Genomic DNA, 23,141 nt, shown 5'->3' with positions numbered 1-23,141 from the left:
TGGTTTTGATTTGCTTTTCCCTGGTGATTAGCAATGTTGAGCATCTTTTCATGTCCTTAGTGACCATCTGTATATCTTCTTTGGAAAAACGTCCATTCCAATGCTCCGTTCATTTTTGTTTATTTTTAAAACTAAAAAAAGATTTGGCTGTGCTGCATCTTTGAGGCCAGGAGTGGGCTTTCTCTAGTTGGGATGAGTGGCAGCTACTCTCTGGCGGTCGTACTCGGGCTTCTCATGGCAGTGGTGGCTTCTCTTGTTATAGAGCACTGGCTCTAGCGTGCGGCCTCAGTCGTTGTGGTACACGGGCTTAGTTGGTCCACGGCATGTGGAATCTTCCCAGACCAGGGGTCGAACCCTTGTCCCCTGCATTGGCAGGAGGATTCTTAACCACTGGGGCCATCAGGGAAGTCCCACTCTGCTCATTTTTAAATCAAATTGTTTGGATTTTTGCTATCAGGTCGAATGAGCTCTTTATATATTTTGGATATCAACCCCTTATTCGATATACAGCTAGCAAGTATTCTCTCCCGTTCAGTAGGCTGTGTATTTTGTTGATGGTTTCCTTTACTGCGCAGTCTCCACACAGTTTTACTTCCTCTGTAGATACAACCAAACCTGTCTATGTAAGGCCCCTCCCAGAAATTGGTTTGTGGCCACTGAGCAGGTGCAGGGCCAAGTAGGATTCCCTCTACTTAACAGCACTGATGACAGTTTCTGTGCCCCAGGTGTGTGCCTGAGTCTCCTCGATGGCTGATCTCCCAGAACAAAAATGCTAAAGCCTTGAAGATCATTAAGCATATTGCAAAGAAAAATGGAAAACCCTTGCCCGGATCTCTCCAGGTGAGCCAGCGGCTGAAGTGGCAAAGCAGGGAACTGCGAAGAGGGGGAAAAAGCATGCACTGTCTCCATGGGGAACCGCAGAAGCGGCCCACCTCCCAGGCACAGCAGGGTACTTCTGTTGTACTAAGATTTGTGGTTCCCAGCAGAATATTTTACACAGATGGAAAACATCAAAGGAAACCAAAAGTCATTTGAAAGTCAAACGAGGAGCTTCTGTCTTGTTCATCTCTTGACTGTGTTGGCCCTCAGCCCCAGTACAGAGGGAAGAATCTTCAAACACAAATAATTCCTTAGAATTTTTAAAATTTTAGATAAAAAGTATCCCAAAATATTTTAAACACCCCCCTGCCTTCTTGAATAGAACAAATCAAAGTGTCCATTTTCCGTGCACTTAGCATTTCACCTTGAGTAGACCTCATCACCTTTAATTTAAAACTTTTCACCTGACAGGACCTGGTAAAGAGAAAACCAAGCTCGCTAGGAATTTATATTGACATAGTAGCAAGTAATTTCTGATGAGGCTCTAAGATGTGACCTGTACAAATCTGAGATTGACCTGACATTCACAGTGAGGGACTCAGGGGCCTTTTTTCTTCACTTCCTCTCTGGGTGGTTAGAGTACCTTTTTTTTTTTTTTTCTGTATAAACAGCTGGCATAGCACTGATTCTTAGAATTCAGATCCTCTTGGAAACTGGCCAGGGAATAAAGCACATTTGGGTCACTGTCTCCCCTCCACGGTCAGAGTTCCTGTGAGGACACTAAGTCCGGTCATTGCTGGTTCCCTGGAGGCTTCTTCCAACACCAACTTGTCCGGTTCAGCATCGACTGTGTGCTTCTAGAGTGGGCTTCTCAATTCACCGGGGGAACCTATGAACGTGCATTTCCCTCTGGCTGGGCTGGGGCCAGAGATTTTTCGCTCTTTATTATTTTGATATTTTATTTTATTTATTTGTTTGGCTGCACCAGGTCTCAGTTGAGACATGCAGGATCTTCGATCTTCAACGCAGCATATGAGATTTGGCACGCGGGACCTGGTTCCCTGAGCAGGGATCGAACCCAGGCCCCCTGCACTGAAGTCTTAGCCACTGAACCACCAGAGAAGTCCCCAGAGACCTTTCATTCCAACAAGCCCCAGGTGACGCCAATGCTGGTCTGAGTGCCAAGGTCCCCGAGCAGTCTCCTATTGGCCGTACTCGGGTCCGGGTGTGCAGAGAGGGTGTGTCAATGTGCTCAGCCCTCAGGGTCCCTGGAGGACCTCAGTTTTACCCCACCACATTTTGCCAGCAACATCCCATAATATATATGCATGAGTTACCTTGCTGCTCTGTATCCCAGTTTCCTCTTCTGTGAGACGTAGTGAAAACCATAAAATCTAACTTGCAGGGTGGTTATATTGATTAAACGAGTTAATGTGTGCGATGGGCTTAACTAGCTCTGGGCACTTTAAAAGCATTTAGCAAGTCTAGGGTATTATGTTCCCCGGGTGACCCTGGGATGCCGTCATGAAATATACAAAACTGTTGCTCTTGTTTCTGTTCCCAGAGCCTCAGACCTGATGAGGAAGTTGGTGAGAAGCTGAATCCTTCATTTCTTGACTTGGTCAGAACCCCACAGATAAGGAAACACACCTTGATCTTGATGTACAACTGGTAAGGATTATTTTCCACTTTAAAATCTCTCCAAATTCTTTTAATCTCCAACATCCACATAGAGGGAGGGACCAAGAGGGCCTTCAAAACGTAGCCTAGGTCCAGTCAGCATCAGTGGTGGATTGCAAGTGGGCTCATTTATATTTTTGTCAGGCAGATGTTGAAATCAGCTTACAGACCCAACACATAGACCACTACATTCTCAACCTGGGCTTTACCTTAAGAATCACCTGGGAGTTTATAAAATACCAAGGCCAGACTCTTCTCCCACAAAGACATGGATTTAATTGTCAAGGCTAGGAACCAAGAACCAGTAGTTTTAAAATCTTCCAAGTGATTCTAATGTCAAACTGAGACAATTGGTATAGATTTTTAAAAATTGAAGTATAATTGATTTACAATATGTTAGTTTCAGTTATACAGCACAGTGATTCATATACATATATATATATATTTTTTTTTTTATATTTATATGATTCAAATTCTCTTCCCTTATAGAAGTAGTAGAAGTGGAAGTGTTAGCCACTCAGTTGTGTCTGACTCTTTGTGATCCCGTGGACTGCAGCCTGCCAGGCTCCTCTGGCAGGAGTCCATGAGAAGGAGAGGAGTCCATGAGAATTCTCCAGGCAAGAATACTGAAGTGGTCTGCCGTTCCCTTCTCCAGGGGATCTTCCTGACTCAGGGATTGAACCTGGGTCTCCTGCATTGGCAGACAGATCAGATTCTTTACCATCTGAGTCACCAGGGAAGCCCTTACAGGTTGTTAGTAAATATTGATAGAGTCCCCGGTGCTATACAGTAGGTCCTTGTTACATAGGTTAATTGATATGAGTGTAGATCTCTACTGCAAGGCCTTTTCTTTTCCACCTGGATAAAATGTAAATAAATAAACTTCTCAAACAAGACTAGACAGGATTAACCACTGACTCCACATCCAGTAGCAAGTCTGGGCATCCTCACTGCCTGCAGGCTGCTCCAGAGCCCTGGGCTCCGCACCAGCCTCTGCACCACGCAGCACGCTTTCCCTTCACTAAGTGACATCACTGGGATGACACAGAGCAGCCAAATGATGCTTCACAGTCACTGACAGAAGGCGACGTCCCTGGCGGTCCACGCCCCCTCTGCAGGGAGCATGGGGTCGATCCCTGGTCGGGGAACTAAGATCCTGAGTGTCCTGCACGCCACATGGGACAGCTAAACAATAAAGACTATCCACAGTCACCGACAGAAGCAGAGCTTAGCAGGAGTTAGTTTAGCAGCCTTCACAATATTGCATGCAAAATGCATCGGGGAAACTTGGCCTCATTATCCACATATTTTCCATTGCAGACATTGAACGCTTCCAGTCAACAAAACCAGAAACATCATCTAAGTCTTGTCTGTGAATGGATAAACAACAGGGACCTACCATATAGCACAGGGAACTAGATTCAGTATCCTGTGATCAACCATAATGGAAAAGAATATTTAAAAAGAAAGCATACATGTATACAACTGAGCCACTTTGCTGTACAGCAGAGACTGGCACAACACTGAAACCAACTATTCTTCAATTTTAAAAATTAATTAATTTTTAAAATGTTGTCTGTATCATGTCAGAAGATAAATCATCAAAAGTGGGGCTGTATCCATTTGGGAATTTGCTTTCCACTTGGTCTCCTGTGTTCCTAATGTTTGGATTAAGTAGTCATTAGAAGACCAGAAAGAGAAAAGATTAACAACCACTAATAACCTGAAACAGTTCTACTAAATAAATCCTTCCAGTAAGACGTTGCTTCTCGCCTTTCAATTTGGCCAGGGAATGTTAGCCTAATTCTTTCCCTTTCCAGACTCTGAGGTTACAGCCAGTCACTGTAATGGGTCAGATGGTGTAAAAGCAGTGGGATGGAGGGAAAGCCATAATAAGATGACAAGGAAAGGTGTCCTACAGTCAAGCTTTCAGTGACTTGCTCACGGTGCTTGTCTTGATCTGAGCTCTCCTCTTTGCTCAGGTTCACGAGCTCTGTTCTCTACCAGGGCCTCATCATGCACATGGGCCTTGCGGGCAGCAACATCTACCTGGACTTCTTCTACTCTGCCCTGGTCGAGTTCCCTGCCGCCTTCCTCATCATCCTCACCATTGACCGCATAGGTCGCCGTTATCCATGGGCCGTATCAAATATGGTGGCGGGGGCAGCCTGTCTGGTCTCGGTTTTTATCCCTGAGGGTAAGTGCCCGGCCAAGCTGGGGTCTTGTCTGCCAAGGCCCTGAGAAGGGGCCAGGGGCGGGGATTTGGGGGCGGGGCGTGGGAAGCACAGCCCTTTGATAGGAAGACCATGTTTTTCAGCGTGGAAGTCTATTTGGAAAGAATGAATGAAATATCTGGGACTTTCCTGAGTGAACGCATATGGCAACTCTGCCTGTAAGAGCCATGGCACCCCATGATGGCCTGATGTGATATAATCACATCCACTGGTTCTCTGAGTTGGGCTTCCCTGGTAGCTCAGACGGTAAAGCGTCTGCCTGTGATGCAGGAGACCTGGGTTCGATCCCTGGGTCAGAAGGCTACCCTGGAGAAGGACATGGCAACCCACTCCGGTACTCTTGTCTGGAAAATCCTACGGACGGAGGAGCCTGATAGGCTACAGTCCATGGGGTTGCAAAGAGTCGGTTCTCTAATGTAGTACAACAAGAGAGGCTAGGAGGACCCACGCCTCGGGCTCTCTGGCTGGGCCAGCACAGAGAGCAGGCTATTTCTTCTGGGTCACCTCTGTAGACGAAAGCTGGTGGAACTTCGGAAGCGGGTGTCATTCTGGTGTCATTAACGACCGAGGTCTAAAGTGAGGAGTGTGTTAGAACCGTGAGGCTAACACGAGCAGACGCGGGGGATTTTGCAGAACTGTCCTGAGGCTGCAGAAGTGCCGGCGGTGCACTCTTGTCCCGTTCTGGGGGATGCACTATCTCCTTGCCCCTCCCCTCTGCCGCCGAGCCCCGTTGGGTGGCCCGGGAGCCTGAGCAGCACGTGTCAGCCATGTGTTTTCCCCTCAGATCTACACTGGCTAAGAGTTACGGCTGCTTGCCTGGGTCGGATGGGGATCACAATGGCCTATGAGATGGTCTGCCTGGTCAACGCGGAACTGTACCCCACGTTCATCAGGTGCGTACGTCCCCCTCAGCGCGAGGAGGGCGGCTGGGACATTTGTTTACTGGTGAGAACGACCACAGGTGCCGACAGAGGACAACTCACCTTTCTTAAGAAATTTATTTTATTGATGCACAGTTGATTTACAGTGGCGTGCCAATTTCTACTGTACAGCAAAATGATTCAGTTATACGTATGTACATTCTTTTACGTATTCTTCTCCATTACGATTTATCACAGGATATCGAGTCTAGTTCCCTGTGCTAAGCAGTAGGACCTTGTGGTTGATCCATCCTGTATAGAACAGTGTGCCTCTGCTAACCCCGAACCCCCAATCCAAGCCTCTCACGCCTTCCACGCTCCTTGGCAACCATGAGTCTATTATCTGTGTCTGTGAGTCTGTTTCTCTTTTGTAGATAAGTTCATCTGTGTTATATTTTAGATTCCACATGTAGGTGACATCATACGGTATTTGTCTTTCTCTTTTTTTTTTTTTTTTAATGATTTTTTTTTTTTTTTTTATTCTTCCAATTTTATTTTATTTTTAAACTTTACATAATTGTATTAGTTTTGCCAAATATCAAAATGAATCCGCCACAGGTATACATGTGTTCCCCATCCCGAACCCTCCTCCCTCCTCCCTCCCCATACCATCCCTCTGGGCCGTCCCAGTGCACCAGCCCCAAGCATCCAGCATCATGCATCGAACCTGGACTGGCAACTCGTTTCCTACATGATATTTTACATGTTTCATTGCCATTCTCCCAAATCTTCCCACCCTCTCCCTCTCCCACAGAGTCCATAAGACTGTTCTATACATCAGTGTCTCTTTTGCTGTCTCGTACACCGGGTTATTGTTACCATCTTTCTAAATTCCATATATGTGCGTTAGTATACTGTATTTATGTTTTTCCTTCTGGCTTACTTCACTCTGTATAATAGGCTCCAGTTTCATCCACCTCATTAGAACTGATTCAAATGAATTCTTTTTAATGGCTGAGTAATACTCCATTGTGTATATGTACCACAGCTTTCTTATCCATTCATCTGCTGATGGACATCTAGGTTGCTTCCATGTCTTGGCTATTATAAACAGTGCTGCGATGAACATTGGGGTACACGTGTCTCTTTCCCTTCTGGTTTCCTCAGTGTGTATGCCCAGCAGTGGGGTTGCTGGATCATAAGGCAGTTCTATTTCCAGTTTTTTAAGGAATCTCCACACTGTTCTCCATAGTGGCTGTACTAGTTTGCATTCCCACCAACAGTGTAAGAGAGTTCCCTTTTCTCCACACCCTCTCCAGCATTTATTATTTGTAGACTTTTGGATCGCAGCCATTCTGACTGGTGTGAAATGGTACCTCATAGTGGTCTTGATTTGCATTTCTCTGATAATGAGTGATGTTGAGCATCTTTTCATGTGTTTGTTAGCCATCTGTATGTCTTTTTTGGAGAAATGTCTATTTAGTTCTTTGGCCCATTTTTTGATTGGGTCGTTTATTTTTCTGGAGTTGAGCTGTAGGAGTTGCTTGTATATTTTTGAGATTAGTTGTTTGTCGGTTGCTTCATTTGCTATTATTTTCTCCCATTCTGAAGGCTGTCTTTTCACCTTGCTAATAGTTTCCTTTGATGTGCAGAAGCTTTTAAGGTTAATTAGGTCCCATTTGTTTATTTTTGCTTTTATTTCCAATATTCTGGGAGGTGGGTCATAGAGGATCCTGCTGTGATGTATGTCGGAGAGTGTTTTGCCTATGTTCTCCTCTAGGAGTTTTATAGTTTCTGGTCTTACGTTTAGATCTTTAATCCATTTTGAGTTTATTTTTGTGTATGGTGTTAGAAAGTGGTCCAGTTTCATTCTTTTACAAGTGGTTGACCAGATTTCCCAGCACCACTTGTTAAAGAGATTGTCTTTAATCCATTGTATATTCTTGCCTCCTTTGTCAAAGATAAGGTGTCCATATGTGCGTGGATTTATCTCTGGGCTTTCTATTTTATTCCATTGATCAATAATTCTGTCTTTGTGCCAGTACCATACTGTCTTGATAACTGTGGCTTTGTAGTAGAGCCTGAAGTCAGGTAGGTTGATTCCTCCAGTTCCATTCTTCTTTCTCAAGATCGCTTTGGCTATTCGAGGTTTTTTGTATTTCCATACAAATTGTGAAATTATTTGTTCTAGCTCTGTGAAGAATACTGTTGGTAGCTTGATAGGGATTGCGTTGAATCTATAAATTGCTTTGGGTAGTATACTCATTTTCACTATATTGATTCTTCCAATCCATGAACATGGTATATTTCTCCATCTATTAGTGTCCTCTTTGATTTCTTTCACCAGTGTTTTATAGTTTTCTATATATAGGTCTTTAGTTTCTTTAGGTAGATATATTCCTAAGTATTTTATTCTTTCCGTTGCAATGGTGAATGGAATTGTTTCCTTAATTTCTCTTTCTGTTTTCTCATTATTAGTGTATAGGAATGCCAGGGATTTCTGTGTGTTGATTTTATATCCTGCAACTTTACTGTAGTCATTGATTATTTCTAGTAATTTTCTGGTGGACTCTTTAGGGTTTTCTATGTAGAGGATCATGTCATCTGCAAATAGTGAGAGTTTTACTTCTTCTTTTCCAATTTGGATTCCTTTTATTTCTTTTTCTGCTCTGATTGCTGTGGCCAAAACTTCCAAAACTATGTTGAATAGTAATGGTGAAAGTGGGCACCCTTGTCTTGTTCCTGACTTTAGAGGAAATGCTTTCAATTTTTCACCATTGAGGATAATGTTTGCAGTGGGTTTGTCATATATAGCTTTTATTATGTTGAGGTATGTTCCTTCTATTCCTGCTTTCTGGAGAGTTTTTATCATAAATGGATGTTGAATTTTGTCAAAGGCTTTCTCTGCATCTATTGAGATAATCATATGGTTTTTATTTTTCAATTTGTTAATGTGGTGTATTACATTGATTGATTTGCAGATATTGAAGAATCCTTGCATCCCTGGGATAAAGCCCACTTGATCATGGTGTATGATCTTTTTAATGTGTTGTTGGATTCTGATTGCTAGAATTTTGTTAAGGATTTTTGCATCTATGTTCATCAGTGATATTGGCCTGTAGTTTTCTTTTTTTGTGGGATCTTTGTCAGGTTTTGGTATTAGGGTGATGGTGGCCTCATAGAATGAGTTTGGAAGTTTACCTTCCTCTGCAATTTTCTGGAAGAGTTTGAGCAGGATAGGTGTTAGCTCTTCTCTAAATTTTTGGTAGAATTCAGCTGTGAAGCCGTCTGGACCGGGGCTTTTGTTTGCTGGAAGATTTTTGATTACAGTTTCAATTTCCATGCTTGTGATGGGTCTGTTAAGATTTTCTATTTCTTCCTGGTCCAGTTTTGGAAAGTTGTACTTTTCTAAGAATTTGTCCATTTCTTCCACGTTGTCCATTTTATTGGCATATAATTGTTGATAGTAGTCTCTTATGATCCTTTGTATTTCTGTGTTGTCTGTTGTGATCTCTCCATTTTCGTTTCTAATTTTGTTGATTTGATTTTTCTCCCTTTGTTTCTTGATGAGTCTAGCTAATGGTTTGTCAATTTTATTTATCCTTTCAAAGAACCAGCTTTTGGTTTTGTTGATTTTTGCTATGGTCTCTTTTGTTTCTTTTGCATTTATTTCTGCTCTAATTTTTAAGATTTCTTTCCTTCTACTAACCCTGGGGTTCTTCATTTCTTCCTTTTCTAGTTGCTTTAGGTGTAGAGTTAGGTTATTTATTTGACTTTTTTCTTGTTTCTTGAGGTGTGCCTGTATTGCTATGAACTTTCCCCTTAGGACTGCTTTTACCGTGTCCCACAGGTTTTGGGTTGTTGTGTTTTCATTTTCATTCGTTTCTATGCAAATTTTGATTTCTTTTTTGATTTCTTCTGTGATTTGTTGGTTATTCAGCAGCGTGTTGTTCAGCCTCCATATGTTGGAATTTTTAATAGTTTTTCTCCTGTAATTGAGATCTAATCTTACTGCATTGTGGTCAGAAAAAATGCTTGGAATGATTTCTATTTTTTTGAATTTACCAAGGCTAGCTTTATGGCCCAGGATGTGATCTATCCTGGAGAAGGTTCCATGTGCGCTTGAGAAAAAGGTGAAATTCATTGTTTTGGGATGAAATGACCTATAGATATCAATTAGGTCTAACTGGTCTATTGTATCGTTTAAAGTTTGTGTTTCCTTGTTAATTTTCTGTTTAGTTGATCTATCCATAGGTGTAAGTGGGGTATTAAAGTCTCCCACTATTATTGTGTTATTGTTAATTTCTCCTTTCATACTTGTTAGCATTTGTCTTACGTACTGTGGTGCTCCCGTGTTGGGTGCATATATATTTATAATTGTTATATCTTCTTCTTGGATTGATCCTTTGATCATTATGTAGTGACCTTCTTTGTCTCTTTTCACAGCCTTTGTTTTAAAGTCTATTTTATCTGATATGAGTATTGCTACTCCTGCTTTCTTTTGGTCCCTATTTGCATGGAAAATCTTTTTCCAGCCCTTCACTTTCAGTCTGTATGTGTCCCCTGTTTTGAGGTGGGTCTCTTGTAGACAACATATGTAGGGGTCTTGTTTTTGTATCCATTCAGCCAGTCTTTGTCTTTTGGTTGGGGCATTCAACCCATTTACATTTAAGGTAATTACTGATAAGTATGTTCCCGTTGCCATTTACTTTATTGTTTTGGGTTCGAGTTTATACACCGTTTTTGTGTTTCCTGTCTAGAGAATATCCTTTAGTATTTGTTGGAGAGCTGGTTTGGTGGTGCAGAATTCTCTCAGCTTTTGCTTGTCTGAAAAGCTTTTGATTTCTCCTTCATACTTGAATGAGATCCTTGCTGGGTACAATAATCTGGGCTGTAGGTTATTTTCTTTCATCATTTTAAGTATGTCTTGCCATTCCCTCCTGGCTTGAAGAGTTTCTATTGAAAGATCAGCTGTTATCCTTATGGGAATTCCCTTGTGTGTTATTTGTTGTTTTTCCCTTGCTGCTTTTAATATTTGTTCTTTGTGTTTGATCTTTGTTAATTTGATTAATATGTGTCTTGGGGTGTTTCTCCTTGGGTTTATCCTGTTTGGTACTCTCTGGGTTTCTTGGACTTGGGTGATTATTTCCTTCCCCATTTTAGGGAAGTTTTCCACTATTATCTCCTCAAGTATTTTCTCATGGTCTTTCTTTTTGTCTTCTTCTTCTGGAACCCCTATGATTCGAATGTTGTAGCGTTTAATATTGTCCTGGAGGTCTCTGAGATTGTCCTCATTTCTTTTAATTCGTTTTTCTTTTATCCTCTCTGATTCATTTATTTCTACCATTCTATCTTCTAATTCACTAATCCTGTCTTCTGCCTCTGTTATTCTACTATTTGTTGCCTCCAGAGTGTTTTTAATTTCACTTATTGCATTATTCATTATATATTGACTCTTTTTTATTTCTTCTAGGTCCTTGTTAAACCTTTCTTGCATCTTCTCAATCCTTGTCTCCAGGCTATTTATCTGTGATTCCATTTTAGTTTCAAGATTTTGGATCAATTTCACTATCATTATTCGGAATTCTTTATCAGGTAGATTCCCTATCTCTTCCTCTTTTGTTTGGTTTGGTGGGCATTTATCCTGTTCCTTTATCTGCTGAGTATTCCTCTGTCTCTTCATCTTGTTTAAATTGCTGAGTTTGGGGTGTCCTTTCTGTATTCTGGCAGTTTGTGGAGTTCTCTTTATTATGGCGTTTCCTCACTGTGTGTGGGTTTGTACAGGTGGCTTGTCAAGGTTTCCTGGTTAGGGAAGCTTGTGTCGGTGTTCTGGTGGGTGGAGCTGTATTTCTTCTCTCTCCTTTCGAAGAGTTGGGTTGCTTTTCTGGGTGCCTGATGTCCTCTGCCGGCATTCAGAAGTTGTTTTGTGGAATTTACTCGACGTTTAAATGCTCTTTTGATGAATTTGTGGGGGAGAAAGTGTTCTCCCCGTCCTACTCCTCCGCCATCTTGGCTCCTCCTGTGTCTTTCTCTTTCTGACTTCCTGCGCTTGGTATCTCTAGGGAAGGCACCTTCCTTTTCAAGAGGATGGGACCATTTCAAGGCAGTAGGCAGGTCACACCTCACACTCCCCGGCTGGGGTAAAACTCAGGAACCACGTGGGGAGAACAGGAGCCATTGCACGGAGAGGGATGCCCGAATGGCCACAGGTGGGAGAACAGCCCATGCAGGATGGCAGAGCAGAGCGAGGGCAGACGGTGATGAAAGTAAGAATCCAAAATTGGCCCCGCCCCCAGTTAGACATCTTCGAGAAAGTTAATATAAAACAAGTACAGCAGAACATGAATGGAATTATGTATCGTTTCCGTGCGTCGACAGTACCGTGAGGACTTTCAGCTCGCACCCGTTTTAATGATTGGGGGAGGTATTTAAGACGGGCGTGGGAGATAACTACGGTCCTGTGATAAGCAGAAGGAAACATGGGTGTCCCGCGTTTCAGGAACCTCGGGGTCCTCGTGTGCTCCTCCATGTGTGACATCGGGGGCATCCTCACCCCCTTCCTGGTCTACAGGCTCACCGACATCTGGCACGAGCTCCCCCTGGTGGTTTTCGGTAAGAAATCCTCAGAGATGTCCGAAGGAAAACCTGTCTTTTAGGGGTCTCCATGTTTCTACCTCCAAACTAGTGCTCTCCTTGCAAGTCACTACTAAATGTGACTGGTAATTGGTACTACTATTAGTGTGGCAACTCTAGTGTTACTAACAGCATTAGCAGCCGCTAACACTCAAGTCTGGGAACCCACGAGGACTCACGCCCGTAGAGCTGCAAAGTCCAGGGCGAGTGAGGTGGGGGTTTCCTTGAAGAAGACCCTCTCCCCTCACTGATGTCTGCCTCTTTGTCCAGGAACTCATTCTTTCTATCTGCTCTAGGCCCAGACATTGGAAAATCCAAACTCTTTTTACTTCCTTACTTCAAAAGAAGCAGTTAAAATTTTGCCAAGGGCAATTTCAACACCCAGGGGAAACAAAGGCCAAGACTGAGAGAGTGCAGACTTCCCTGGCCGTCCAGAGGTTAAGACGCCGCGCTCAGAATACAGGGGGCCCAGGTTTGATCCCTGATCAGGGAACTAGATTCCACATGCTGCAACTGTAAGGTCCTGCATGCTGCAGTGAAGGCCCAGTGCAGCCAAATAAGTACATTTTTTAAAAAAGAAAGAAAATGGGTTACATGACAGGAACACCCGTGGGGGTGCTGGCGCCCTGTCCTCAGGTTCCTCAGCGATTAGACTGAAGCAGCAGGGGCACAGTCCTGCCCGCTGACCCTGAAGGAGGTATGGGTGCTGAGTGCATCCCTCCCGACCAGCCTCAGGAGAGAATGGGAGGGATTAACCTAATCATTACCGCGTCCTGAACCCTAAGTCTGCAGACTGAGAGGGGCTGGGATCCTGGGAGGTTCCGTTCACCCAGTATCCACTGCCTCTTCCCCCAGTGGCAGACAGAGGGACAGGTGCCCTCCTGGGCACCCGGCAGACACGGCTCCAGATCCACACACGTAACTTCACCCTCTCAGTGTGTCAGCCCTGGGGTCTCCATGCACCCACTCCTGTCTTCTTTAAGACTCCTTCCGAGTCTTTGTTTTAATTTGACAGAAATGGAATGCTTTCCCCACGGGCATACAAGACCCAGTCTGGGGGAGGAAGGTAAAGACTGTCTCAGATGACAGCAGAGGGACAGCAAATGGCTTTCCCCCAATCCTGCGTGTTGTCACACCCAAGTGTCTCTGCTCATTCCTTCTGCTCGAGGGACTTGTGAGGGCAGAAGTTTCCACGGCTGTAGATCTATCAGCAAAAACTCCAAAGCATTGAGAGAACTCACCCTCGAAAGAGACCTGACGAATGTTTCCATGTTCCACCTTAATAACAACAAGATGGCCAAGTTGATAGAACATGAGGTCTCTATCCCAAGGTAGGCAGAGTGGCTGGGAGCCCCGGGCCCAGACTCCTTCCTCCCCCAGCACTGGCCAAGGGGCCTGACCCCAGGACCCCCTTTCCATCTTGGGAGCACGTTCTGGTCTCTTCCTTACAATCCAACCTTGGCCACTCCCCTAGGTTGGCAGTGAGTGGTCCGTGGGTCTGAGGGATATTTCTGGGTAGAAAATAGATACTCCTTAGTATCTATTTTGTTTCTCTTAGTACCATTTAACAACAACAACAACAAAAACTATGCGAAGTCCAGACCCAGAGGAACTCCCCAGACCTAGATCCTCCTTTGGGCCCTGCCTGTCCATCAAAAAGATAAAGGATTTTAATTGCATTTCAAATTTGAAGTAAGCAAAGTGTTAGTGGCTCAGTCGTGTCCAACTCGTTGTGACCCCATGAACTATATATAATCTGCCAGGCTGCTCTGTCCAGGGGATTCTCCAGGTGAGAATACTGGAATGGGTAGCCATTCCTTTCTCCAGGGCATCTTCCTGACCCAGGGATCGAACCCGCGTCTCTTGTGTCTCCTGCATTGGCAGGCAGGTTCCTTAACACTAGAACCACCTGGGAAGAAGACAATTCCTGATTTTATATTGCTGGTAGTTTCCTTCTCTCACCAGCTTTTAATAGCTAGCAGGAAGCAAAACGAGCAGTTTTACACTGTTTTTGCTGCTGCTGCTGCTGCTGCTAAGTCGCTTCAGTCGTGTCTGACTCTGTGCGACCCCAGAGACGGCAGCCCACCAGGCTCCCCCGTCCCTGGGATTCTCCAGGCAAGAACACTGGAGTGGGTTGCCATTTCCTTCTCCAATGCATGATAATAGTGTTCAAATTGTGCTCTAGTAATATCCAGAAATGGTCATCTAGAAGCTTGAAAACCAACACATGAATACACTGGAAAAGTTCATGCCACGGGCCACGCACTTTTCTAAGCACCTAACAAATATGAACTCATTTCAGCCCCATAACAAGCATTTGAGGTGGAGACATCATCCCACATTCTGCAGAGGTGCCTGGAGTATCGGGAGATCGTAGAGCTTCTCGGGGCTCTACGACCAGTGCTCGGGGTGTCAGCACTCGGGGTGTCAGCACTCTGGTGCCCAGAGCTACAGCCGGTGCCCTGAACCACTGCGCACTGGAGGCCTGTATTTCTATTTCAGTTTTAAGGGTGCAGAAAATGGAGTCCAGCAGGCATTTTTTTGAAACCCCTAAATAGTAAAAAACCCACATCCTACTTCTTGCATTCTATGACAGAAAATATATAAAGATGTACCCTGGTTTGATTCCTGGATCGGGAAGAACCCCTGGAGAAGGGATAAGCTACCCATGCCAGTATTCATGGGCTTCCCTGGTGGCTCAGATGGTAAAGAATCTGCCTGCAATGAGGGAGACCTGGGTTCAACCCCTGGTTTGGGAGGATCCCCTGGAGGAGGGCATGGCCACCCACTCCAGGATTATTGCCTGGAGAATCCCGTGGACAGAAGAGCCTGGTGGGCTATAGTCCATGGGATCACAAAGAGTTGGACACGAGTGAGTGACTAAGCATGGCACAGCACGTGTGTGTGTGTATGCACGTATATATATATTTTATGTATATATATGTATTTGTGTGTGTATATATATTCTTTTTATGTATATTTAAGTATATATATTTGTATAGATATATATTGTCTTTTTATGTCTATACACACATACATACATCTATATACATTTAAAGTCTATATATAGATATACATAAAAAATACATGCATATATACATAGATACTATATATACACATAAAAAGACTATATATAAATGTATACATTTAAAAAGCTATATATATTAAAAAGAATATATATATGTGAATCACTTTGCTGTATGCCTGATATTAACCCAATGTTGTAGATCAACTATACTTCAGTAAAATAAAAAATAAAAAGCAACAATAAATAAAAATAAAAAGCCTGGCTATACCATTTAATGCCGTTATGAAGTAATATGTGATTCATTACTTTTATTTGCTGGTAACAATCCAAGTTTCTAACTCATTTTCATTACTACGTGCTTTATATTGGCAGGGCTATATTCTTTCTTTTCTTAGCATTGTTTTTTTTCAGAGTTATTTTCTAACTCTAAAGTATCTTAATATCATGGCAATGTTCTCTAGCCTAGAATAACTTTGACTCAAAATGCGAAGTATTTCATTTCCCTATAAGGAATTGTAATTCAGCGGAGTTTGGAACAGGCTAAATATTTATGATGGAGAACAGGGCAGTCTGAGATGGCAAAGGAATCTGTAAGTATAGGAAATCATCAAAAACATTTTTTTAAGAAACAAGGGGAGCTCTTATTACAGAAGCGGCACGCATCAACCCTGAATGTGATCTTTGTCTGTTTGGCTCTCAGCTGTGGTTGGCCTGATTGCTGGAGGATTAGTGCTGTTGCTCCCAGAAACCAAAGGGAAGACTTTGCCTGAGACCATTGAAGAAGCTGAGAACATGCAGAGGTAGGGAGTTGCGGTTTCTTCACGAACGATTCCATACATGTTTGGGGAAAACGCTGTAGCCGGCTGGAAAGAAAGATGATGGTGAATCTGTCCCTCCGACTGTACACTGAGATCAATTCAAATGAAAGCAAAGATTAAAATGTACCAACAAAGAAACAGTAAAAGAGAATGAAGATATTATAGGAGAAGCCCTTTACCCTTTCACAGTGAGGAAGACTTAAAATTTGACCAAAAATATCCAGGACCCATTAGGAAAAAAAAGTTCACCTTCATAAAAATTTAAAACTGTGTTGAAAAACTTCCATAAGCTAAAAAAAGATAAGCAAACTTAGAGAAAATGTCTACTCCTCCATAAAGGGCTAATTTTCCCAATGTATAAAGAGTACTAACAAATTCATAAGAAAAATCACTCAGTAGGAAAAAATGGACAAAGGACTTGAATACATAATTTAGTGAAAAGAAGGAAAAAACAGCTCTAAAATATATTAATATGCCCAATCTCCTTCATAGTAAGAGAATTACAAAGTTACCCTGCACTATTATCCCCTGGGATTGTCAAAGATCAAACTGCTTGAAAATATCCAGTGGACCCTTGAACAGCACAGGAGTGAGGGGTGTCAACCTCCTATGCAATCAAAATCCACTTACTTTCAATTCCCCCAAAACTTAATCGCTAATAAGTAAGTAAGTAAGTAAGTGTTAGTCACCCAGTCATGGACTGCAGCCTACCAGGCTCTTCTGTCCATGAGATTTTCCAGGCAAGAATACTGGAGCGGGTTGCCATTTCCTTCTCCAGAGGATCTTCCCGACCCAGGGATCAAACCCTGGTTTCCTGCACTGCAGGCAGATTCTTTACCAACTGAGCTATAAGGGAAGCCCCAGCTGCTAATAATCAGAAGCTTATGAATCACATAGGGCAGTTCAGATATATTTCGTATGTTGTATGTATCATATAGTGTGTTCCTACAGTAATCTATAGAAAAGAAAATGTTATTAAGAAAATCGTAAGGAAAATAAAATACATTTACAGTACTATACCGCGTTTTTCAGGCTTCTTAGGTAGCACTAGTGGTAAAGAACCTGCCTGCCAATGCAGGAGACATGAGAGATGCAGGTTCGATCCCCGGGTCTGGAGGATCCCCTGGAGGAGGGCATAGCAACCCACTCCGATATGCTTGCCTGGAGAATCCCATGGACAGAGGAGCCTGGCAGGATACAGTCCATAGGGTCACATAGAGTCAGATACGACTGAAGCAGCTTAGCACTCACACACCTTGTTTATCAATACTGTAAATTTATAAATTTACATCATCTGTTTATAAGACAAATCATCTATCAGCACCTACATGAACATGTTCCTATATGATGCAAACCACTGTAGGACTTCTCTGATGGCTCAGTGGTAAAGAATTGGCCTGCCAATGCAGGAAACATGGGTTCAATCCCTGATCCGGGAAGATCCCACAGGCCACAGGCCGCTAAGCCCATGCACCACAACTGTTGAGCCTGTGCTCCAGAGCCTGGGAACCACAACTTCTGAGCCCACGTGCCACAAATACTGAAGCCTGCACGCCCTAGAGCCCGTGCTCCCCAACGAGAGAAGTCGCCGCAATGAGAAGCCCGCATGCCACCATGAAGAGTAGTCCCTGCTCACCAAAACTAGAGCAAAGCCCACGAAGCAGTGAAGACCCAGCACAGCCAAAACTAAATAAATAAAATTAAAAAGGAAACATGGTAGATTTTACGTGTATTAATAACAAGTGACATCAAAAATGAAAAGATAATATAAAAAAGAAATCCATATTTATTTACAGATATGGTGATTCATGGGCTTCCCAGGTGGCTCAGTGGTTAAAAAAAAAAAAAAAATCCACCTGCCAATGCAGGAGACACAGGTGTGATCCTTGGGTCGGGAAGATCCCCTGGAGGAGGAAATGGCAGTATTTCCTCCAGTACTCTTGCCAGGGAATTCCTATCGACAGAGGAGTCTGGCAGGGTTGCGAGTCAGACACGACTTAGCGACTGAATCACGGCCACCATGTATGACTCATGCACTGATACTGGAGCGGTGTCTGTGTGGTTGCTGTAAGGCTGCCTGCTGTAATTGACTGATGCTATCACCCTCCACTGCTCACAGCAGCCTAGCCTATACACGAATGAATGCATTGATATGAAATTTTTGTGCCATACAGTATTACAGTCATATTCATAATACAGCATTGGAAACATTTGTTACATTTTTTTAAAAAAACCACTTACCTGTGATGGTAGGCAGGTTCTCCAGTACGATCAAGAGAGGCATAATGTAAGATAATGTAATTCTTTGAAAGCAAAATTATAAAACAATAAGAAAATGAATACATTATTAATTTTGTATTAATATCACTCACCTTATGCCTATGTAGGGATAGACTAAAGTTTGTGCGTGCATGCGTGCTCAGTCGCCTCAGTCATGTCTGACTCCTTGCAACCCTATAGACTGTATCTCTCCAGACTCCTCTGTCCATGTGATTCTCCAGGCAGGAATACTGGAGTGGGTTGCCATGCCCTCCTCCAGGGCATCTTCCTGACCTAGGGATCGAACCAGCATCTCCTCCATCTCCTGCCCTGCAGGGGAATTCTTTACTACGGAGCCAGCAGGGAAGCCCAGACTAATGTCTGCATATACTTTATGCATCATGATGTACTTAACTTTTTCTTAGTTTTTTCAAAATTTCTAGGCTACATGTTTCATCTGAGAGTTTTTCAAATTGTCACAAATTGCCAAAACTTTTTCAACTTTTTTATAGAAAAAAATCCACACGTAAGTGGACACATGCAGTTCAAACTTGTGTTGTTCAAGGATCAACTGTACTGTGCTGGTAAAAGATGTGGAGAGACAGGCAGTGTCCTTAAAACATTTCTGATGGGCAGTATGACAATAGTATCAAAATTGTATATGTGTGTACTTTTGTATACAGCAATTCCATACTTGTAGAAATTTATGTGTGTAAAATGGTGTTTGTACAGGATTATTCATTAAAGCAATTTTTATGTATCAAAAGAGTGAGAGTAACATAAATGTCGATCGATTGGGAGACCAGTTAGGTAAACTATGGTAGGTCATTCAGTAAAACACTCCATGGTTATTAAAAAGAATGAAGCACCTTGATATATATATACTGATATGGAAATTCTCCCAGATGTATTATTAATGGGGAAAAAAAACAAAACATAGAAAGGTATATAATCATTTATGTACAAAGAGCAAAATACATGTATATGAAACTTAAATATATATTAAACATATATATAAATTATATATACAATTTATCTTTGGAAGAACATGCGTAACATTGATCGTCTATGGAATTAAATGGCTATGGGATGTAAGTGGAAGGGAGACTCTTCAGTGCATACTTTTTGCACTCTCTGAACACATACAATTCTATTTTAAAAGTAACCTTAAAAATCAAAAATAGAGACTTCCCTTTCGGTTGGTACAGCCAATGCAAGGGACACAAGTTCGATCCCTGGTCCAGGAGGATTCCACTTGCCACAGAGCAACTAAGCCTGTGGGCCGTAGCTACTGAAGATGCACATTCTAGGGCCAATGAGCCGCAACTACGGAGCCCATGTCCCACGACTACGGAAGCCCCCAGGCCCGAGAGCCAGGAAACCGCAACCACCGAAGCCTGCATGGAGCACCTACTGAAGCCCATGGGCCTAGAGCCTGTGCTCCACAAGAGAAGCCGCCTCAGTGAGAAGCCCCGTGTACCGCAACTGGAGAGCTGCCGTTGCTGGCCGCAAGTAGAGAAAGCCCAAGCACAGCAACAAAGACCCAGTGCAATCAAAAATAAATAGATAGAAGAATTTTTTAAAAATCTACATACAGAGAAACATATATGACACACTCCCCCATGAATCTGTTTATGTGACATTCTTAGCTATAACTGTTTGTTTTATCCGTAGTCCATTTTCGGCCCACTGGCGCCATGAATTGAGCTGAATTGTACCCATGCTACAAACCCTTCACATTTCACATATTCAGTACTTGGGCAAAGGTCACAGCAGAAGAGTTACAGTGGTCTGATGCTTTTCCTAGAACTTGGAAGAGGCTTTGAATTCAGCCAGAGGTCATACCCTAGCAGTTTATGGGACACCGGGGTCTCAAGAGCTTTGCCTGGCCCACATAATTTTGTTAAGTGGGAAATTCCACATAAACTGAATTTCCAGAATCTGTTTTTTTTTTTTTTTTAATCAGAGAATTGGGTAACACTGAGCAGGCAGTTTCCTCCTGTTGACAGTTTGGAGGAGCTGAGTGGTGACAGCTCTGCTCTTTGAAGGGCATGCCTGGGGAGCCAGCCACAGGCCTGCCTTCCCTACGCTTGGTGCCTAGGACACTTGTTTTCCGTCTGGTGAGTGTGGACCTTTGAGTTTGAGAGCTTTGATCTTGATCAACCAACCCCCACAGACCTTGTCCAATGCATCTTCCCGTGCACGTGAGTGCTGCTCCTGGAGGACAGAAATTCTACATCATTTATGGTCGTGTCCCTAGAGCTAAGCATAATCCCTGCACACAAAGAGCAGGCGCGCACCAAATATTTGTGGAATAAATGTAGAGCTCCTTCCACAGCACCCCCATGTGGGGTGCCCCTAGGTTTTCCCCTGCCAGTTCCAGTGTCGGCAAGGCAGCAACATGTGATGGTGAGGAACAGGCCTGGTCTGATGCCAGAACCCAGCCTCTGTGCACTGACTCTGAATTCAATCTCAGAGACAGAGTTTTGGGGTAAAGTTGAAAAGAATAGCTTTTTTTGCAGGTGCCAAGCAAAGAGTCCAGGGCAGCTAGTGCTTAAAAGACCCAACCTTCCTGAAGATTTTCAAGGAAAAGTTTATAAAACAAGGTGAGGGAAGGGGGTTATGGGGTGTGTGACCATCTCATGGACATTCTTCTGACTGGTTGGTGGTGAGGTACTTGGGAGTCAGCATCATCAGCCTTCTGGTTCCAACCAGTCTGGGGTCTAGAGTTTTTGGGCAGCATAGGTAGTTTCTTCCATCTGGTGGGGTTTCAGTATCTGCAAAACAGCTCAAAGGACACGGCTCGGAATATTATCTATGGCCCTTGAAGAGGAACTAAAGGTCCTTGACTTTATTTAACGGTTAGAGTATTATTTTGTCTTGGTGGGCTGTTTTTTTTTTCTGCATTTTCTCACTTCTCTGATTGAATGTATTCTTTGACTAAAGTTTTTCTACAGACAAAGGCAAGTGGAGGTCATGGGTGGGTGTCTATTCTGGAAAGGCTTCATAGGGTCCTGCTGGGCTATGGGTCCTCATATTTCCTATCATGTTATCTTCACTCCACTAGGGCTCAATTTTTCATCTGTCAATGGAACAAGAGTTCCTATTCATTGAATTTTTTGTAATGATTAAATGGGACTTCCCTGATGGCTCAGCAGGTAAAAAAATTCCACATGCAACACAGGACATGTGGGTTTGATCCCTGGGTAGGGAAGATCCCCTGGAGAAGGAAATGGCAACCCACTCCAGTATTCTTGCCTGGGAAATCACATGGACAGAGAAGCCTGGTGGGCGGATAATGCATGTAAAGTGCCTGGCTGTTAGTAAATGTTCAATAACCACCAAGACTATTCATAGAAGTTTTCATAGCTGTTTTACAAAACAATAAAATAGGTACCCAGATGGTTTATTGGAAATCAAATTTTTAAATATATGCTGAATGGTTTTGAGACAGGGAAGTGCAGCTCAGTGATATACCCATATGCCTATACTTGAAAGAATTTTCCATTTTTATCAGACTGGTTCAAAGTAGGCTAAAGAGATTCTGTGCAATATTATTCCTATTGTTATTTTACATTCTTGCTAACTATGCCAGCTGCAAATACATCTATGAAGATCTGCACTTCTCTGTCCTCTGTACTGTGTAACCCAGTTCACCTTTCAAAGACAGAAGAGAGATGAGTAGGGTTCAGAGTGTGACAGGAGGAGCATGTGAGAAGATGGAGACTGAAGCCGAGTCGGGTGGAGGCTCCCATTCAGAGAAAGATGAGGAGGGGCCAGCTGGCAGGAGGCAGAGGCGCCCAGGAGATGGGGCAGCCATAGCTGGCACCTGGGGTCAGGCACGTTTCTCGCTAGGTGTGGAGAGCCGACCCAGACAGAGTGTCCCAGGCACTGAGTGAGCATGGGCAAGACCAGGGAGGACCCGAACCCCACCACCACTCAAATTATTCAGTCCCTGAGTCCATCCTAGGTACACAGAGCCTTCTGACTTACTAACATACACCTATTTCACCCCTTCAGCCTGTTTCCTTTCCTGTAAAATTGAGCCGCAATAGCTTACATGTCCTAAGAGCTTTCGTCTAGTGCTCTGCAAGCCCTTCACCTGTATCACCTCATTTAATCCTCACAACAACCGTAGGCAGTAGGTAGTATCATTAACCCCATTTGAAGACAGAATAAAAAAGAGAGATTTGCCCAAAGTCAGTAAGTAGCAAAGCCAAGGTTTTAATCCTGGCAGCCCAAGGCCAGGGTTCATGGACACACCTCACCCTGGAGGGCTGAGCTCACGAGAAGAATGAGGCATGCAAGGTGCCCTGTGCAGGGCTGCCTTCAGTTGTCAGCAACCTGGCTGTTCCTGCTGCTGTTGCTACTGCTATTGTTGTTGCTGCTTTTGCTGCTATTGTTGTTGTTGCAGCAACAATAGTTTTTGCTGCTGCTGTTGTTGCTCTTACTATTTCTGCTGCTGTTACTGCTGCTGTTGTTACCATTACTGCTGTTGCTATTGCTGTTGCTGTTGTTGCTTCTGTTGTTGCTGTTGTTTCTGTAGTTACTGCTATTGCTGTTATTGTTGCTGTTCCTGCTGCTGTTGCTGTAGTTGTTGCTGTTGTTGCTTCTGTTTCTGCTGCTGCTGCTGTTGCTGCTATTGCTGTTGCTCTTGTTGCTGCTGTTGTTGATGTTGCTGCTATTGCTGTTGTTTCTGTTACTGTTGCTGTTGCTATTGGTGTTGATGCTGTTGCTGTTGTTGTTGCTGTTACTGCTGCTGATGTTGTTGGTGCTGTTGCTGCTGTTGTTTCTCCTGCTGCTGTTGTTG

At 43.4% G+C, this 23,141-nt stretch overlaps 1 protein-coding gene across 5 annotated transcripts in view; it reads left to right on the top strand.

Moving 5' to 3' along the window:
- The window catches only part of LOC147366441 (solute carrier family 22 member 2), a 36,991-nt gene that overhangs the window by 12,481 nt on the left and 1,369 nt on the right, over positions 1-23,141 (top strand). The window contains exons 5-10 of one of the 5 annotated variants that reach the window (XR_015132489.1): positions 726-840; positions 2,384-2,490; positions 4,507-4,696; positions 5,518-5,626; positions 12,093-12,205; positions 15,955-16,054. Coding sequence is in view for 4 of the 5 variants with exons in the window: in XM_086316672.1 (XP_086172798.1) it covers positions 726-840; positions 2,384-2,490; positions 4,482-4,696; positions 5,518-5,626; positions 12,093-12,205; positions 15,955-16,054 (759 nt within the window). In the remaining variant the exon portion in view is untranslated. Of the gene's footprint in view, positions 1-725; positions 841-2,383; positions 2,491-4,481; positions 4,697-5,517; positions 5,627-12,092; positions 12,206-15,954; positions 16,055-23,141 lie in introns of those variants that run through there. The other 4 variants (XM_086316672.1, XM_086316674.1, XM_086316673.1 and 1 more) reach the window with 4 other exon arrangements.

Source organism: Bos grunniens, chromosome 9 (genome assembly GCF_055505025.1).
Source record: "Bos grunniens cultivar Pamir isolate PY7600 chromosome 9, Bosgru_T2T1.0, whole genome shotgun sequence".
Classification (NCBI taxonomy): domain Eukaryota; kingdom Metazoa; phylum Chordata; class Mammalia; order Artiodactyla; family Bovidae; genus Bos; species Bos grunniens.
This window is presented reverse-complemented; position numbering and strand designations above follow the sequence as displayed.